Source organism: Schistocerca nitens, chromosome 2 (assembly GCF_023898315.1).
Source record: "Schistocerca nitens isolate TAMUIC-IGC-003100 chromosome 2, iqSchNite1.1, whole genome shotgun sequence".
In the NCBI taxonomy this organism is placed as follows: Eukaryota; Metazoa; Arthropoda; class Insecta; order Orthoptera; family Acrididae; genus Schistocerca; species Schistocerca nitens.
Window position 1 is genome coordinate 533,916,257 of NC_064615.1, and position 4,206 is coordinate 533,920,462.

Sequence of the window (4,206 nt, forward strand, 5' to 3'; positions counted from 1 at the left end):
ATGTGAACAAGGTCAGAGATGATAACAGTTTCTAAGTAATAAGAATGTAAAGAAAGTTCAGAGATATAATTTACAAATACTAACACTTGAGTCTGCCACACACTCCCTCCACAGTGACAGCGTCCATGTATTTTCAAGGGAAGGTGACCTGTCAACTTGGTCTGGTGATCTGTGGTGAAGGTGCACTGGCTTGATTGCTGTCTATTGTCTTCTGAAGGTTGACAGTCTTTGAAATGAAATGTGATGGAATATCCAAAATGGTGTTTCCTGCTGTGTCTTCCATGTTGAATAGCCTGTCAGAAGGAAGGCCGGTTTCAATCGGTCAATGCTAATGGTTTGTTTTCCTGTTGGCATTTCCACCTTGAAGTGCTTGTCATTGCAAGACAAGACTAGATATGGCCCATCATATGTTGGCTGAAGTGGTGTTCGGACAGCATCATGTTGAATGAAGATGAACTCGCTTGTCATCAGTTGTTGGTGAATAAAGATCTTGTGGTCATGATGTTCTGTTGGAACTGGTCTTAGACTCCTCATTTGTTCCTTCAATTTGAAGATGAAGGTTGGTGTGTCAGTTACTAATTTCTGTTCATTCAGAAATGCTCCTGGTAAGCTAACTGCTAAACCATAAGCCATTTCCACTGGTGAGGTATTGACTTGGGGGATTATGTGGGAGCGACGCCCTAACAGGACCAGAGGAAGCTTCGAAACCCAGTCATCAGACATCTGTGATTTTAAAGCTGATTTTAACTGATGATGCCATTGTTCAATTTTCTATTTGCTGCAGGATGATATGCTGTAGTTTTAGTGTAGAAAATGCCCAGTGTGCTCGTGAGGCATTTGAAATGTTGACATTCAAACTGCCTTCCACAATCAGTAGTTATGATATGAGGCCGCCAAAACGAGATATCCATGTTGAGACTATGGCAAATGAAACTGCTTCTGCTGTGATGTCAGCTAATGGAATTGCTTCTGGCCATTGGGAAAAATAATCAATAATTGTTAGCATACAGCGATATCCTTGTGATGGAGATAGGGGCCCAACTATATCCACATTCATGTGACTGAATCTTGTTGTCGTTTGAGGATAATGTCCCACTGTGCTGTTGGTGTGTCTCCAGACTTCACTTTGCTGGCAAGGAACACATGATGAAGTCCAGGTCTTCACATCTGTTTTTAGTGATGGTCAAGTGAAGTGCTTCCTCACCAGATTAATGGTTGCTTGAACACCAGGGTGAGCTAGATTGTGTAGCAAGTTGAAAATTGCTTGTTGTAGTTGTTGAGATACATATGGGTGAATCATATCTCCAGCTATGTCACAAATAAGTTCTTTACCATTTGGCAACATTATTGTTTGAAGTGCAAGGGAGTTGTATTCTTGATGTGTGGAAACTCTTTGTCACATTGTTGGCTTTCTGCAATTTGTTCCATGGTAACAGTTGGAGGTATAGTGACTGAAGCAATCCATAAACAAGTGTTGGCTGTGAGGTTCTGTTTCCCCATAGTGTAACATATGTCTGTGGTGAAGTGTCCAATTAAACTAATGTTGGATCTGATGCGGAGAAGCTTTGTCCAAATGTTGCTTGAACATGAAGGTGTAAATTGGAAAATCACGTCCTTCAAGCATGCACTAAAAGTGCCTCACTGCTGAGTAGGCAGCGAGGAGTTCTCTGTCATAGGTTGAGTAATTCCTCTCTGCATTTGTCACTTTCTTGGAGAAGAATGCTTATGGTTGCAGATTATTATCTTTGATTTGTTGCAAAGATACACCAATAGCATAATCTGAGGTGTCAACCATTAAAACTAGAGGTAAAAAAAAAAAATCAGAACCACCCCACTGCACAAAACCACACTCTAGCTACCACTGAGATGGTCAAAGCTTTCATTAAGTAAAATAACAGATTTATTTATGACAGTATGCAGAACTAGACTTGTGGAGCAGAAAATGTGCTGGTGTTAAACAACATGTAACTGCCTTCAATTAAATATTTATTGCACATTAAATATCCAGTCCTGAGAAGTTCCCTTAAACAATAATTCAGTACAGCTCCATTGACTTGTCCAGTATCATATGTGCAAATTATACAATATTATGATTACTTGAATCAATAAATTAAAATACAATACAATACCAGTACCTTTTTCCTTTTTTACATACGAAAATTGTAAACTTACAATTTAATTTATTTAACTGATTTAAACAGAGTAAAATTCTTAAAAATTCCTTATGTGTTTTCAATAGGCAGATGCCATAATACAATCATATGCAAACACCTTTCAAGCATAGACACTTAAGTATTTCAAATAATTAAAAATTAGTGCTACAAGCTCAGACAGGCACTATTTTAACACATGAAGACATGTCTTCATGAAGGACTGGTTAGATTGTGATCCAACAAAACCAGCAACTAGCCATGCCCCTGCATGACCATGGTCTCCACATGCCACCAACTAAATAGCAAAAAATCAAAAAATAGAGAATGTTTCCTGCAGCACATGTAAACTGCTTAAGCACTAAAATATAAAATAAGCAGACCAGCTACAATGACTTGCTTGGTTTAAAATTTTAATCCAAAAACACAAGCTAAATTTTAGTATATCAGTCAAGGCGAAGGAGCTTCAAGATTAGTTATTATCACTCAAAGTTTCCTTAGCGGCACAGTAAATTAAAACAAACAATTTGACTGTGGTCATAATTCTGGAAGCACAAACTATTAACATCAGTGCAACTCTAGAACTGAAAAATCATCATGTGACACCTTAACAGCACAGTAATTTACAAGTATCTACAGTTGCCAATAACAGCTAGTTCCTGAATACAACAGTTAGAAAATTTACCATTGAAAGCCAGGATGGCAATAGCTTTACATTTGCAGACCACATTCATTACTTCATATCAAACTAGCAAAAGGTAAGTGCTCAACAAATTAAATAAATCTCCACATTGTTCACCACATTTACAGCAGATTTCCAAGCTTTTGCAAACATCAGTGAAATCAGAGTGGGATTCAATACACAGCCATGTCCCCATTCAACGAACAATGACTCCTCTCAACATGCCACACCTGAAGTCAATGTATCCACTTACTTCCCACAGCAAACCCTCACAGTGCCTTCAACTGCTTTCAACCAAGCAGCATTACTCACTAGGGCACAAATAACTTCAGTATCTCTCTCCCTCTCTCACACACACACATACACACTCTCTCTTTACAGGCACAGAAACACTTCTCTGTACCTGCTCTTCATCACTTGAACTAACTGCCACACATACAATCAACTGACCACCAGACACAGCAGCTCACACTCTGCACTCTACTTCCTGTGTGCATGGGTCCAATTTTCAACTTGACCTTGCGATTCTCCAATCTGGTAAGGACCACTGCACAACCAACCTGCCACTCAGTGATCAAAGATCATCTTGAGCCAATAGCCATATTAATATGGATCATGTCACGGTCCAATATTAAAAGAAACAAGGAGAAAATATGTACCGTTTGACAGTTACGAATCTGGTTGCCAATAGATGGCCTGTAAGTGCTTGTAAGCAGCTTGGGGGAGTCAAGTTGCTCCAGTCATACTAGATTGTGTGAGAATGCCTTTTGTTGCTTGAAGCCACAGCAAGACTCTGTCCAGTCTTATGAGTTTAGAAAGTATGACAAGAAAGAAAAATAATTCTTAAAGCACAACTGTATAATGTATTGTATAATTACAAATACACTTTCTGGTGACAACATCCTCCTGAGGAGTCCCCAACTTGATAATTAGGTTACAGACTATTTTACCCAAGACTGTGTCACTATCTTTAAACCATACAGTAGAATTCTGTGTCTTTGAGAAATATAACATCTGTGGTTTATATCTTCTACACCTATATACATATTCTGGAAGCCACAGTGAAGAGGTAGTAGAAGGTATGTACCATTACACTGCATATTGTGCATGGTGTAATTGTCTCTGCAGTCCTTACAGGAATTATTCTAAAGGGCTGAAGTGTATTCCTAGATTCCACACTTAATACTTGTGTGTGTAGGCTTTTGTTTGACAGTTGGTGTACATCTTAAATCATCTGCTGGTTCAGGTTCTACAGCATTTTCATGATGCTTTCAGCTATATTCAGTACCAACTTGGCATGGTCACATTACAAGGTAAGATCAGCCAGTCATCTAGGCTGTGGTCAGTGTAATTATTGAAAAGGCAGCTGCCCCT

General features: G+C 38.9%; 1 protein-coding gene across 1 annotated transcript; it reads right to left on the reverse strand.

Moving 5' to 3' along the window:
- Positions 1 to 201: 201 nt before the first annotated feature.
- LOC126235138 (uncharacterized) lies at positions 202 to 1,345 on the reverse strand. The gene is made up of 2 exons (XM_049943871.1): positions 1,265 to 1,345; positions 202 to 723 (listed from the first exon to the last, which is right to left on the reverse strand). Exons 1-2 carry the CDS (start codon positions 1,343 to 1,345, stop codon positions 202 to 204), a joined length of 603 nt encoding a protein of 200 aa, XP_049799828.1.
- Between the last annotated feature and the right edge of the window lie 2,861 nt (positions 1,346 to 4,206).

Excerpts from the sequence above, each read along its gene's own strand:
- LOC126235138 (XM_049943871.1), bottom strand. The coding sequence starts at position 1,345 with ATGTTGCCAAATGGTAAAGAACTTATTTGTGACATAGCTGGAGATATG. Across the intron at positions 724-1,264 it reads TATCTCAACAACTACAACAA|ATGTCTGATGACTGGGTTTC; the intron begins GCAATTTTCAAC and ends TTAAAATCACAG.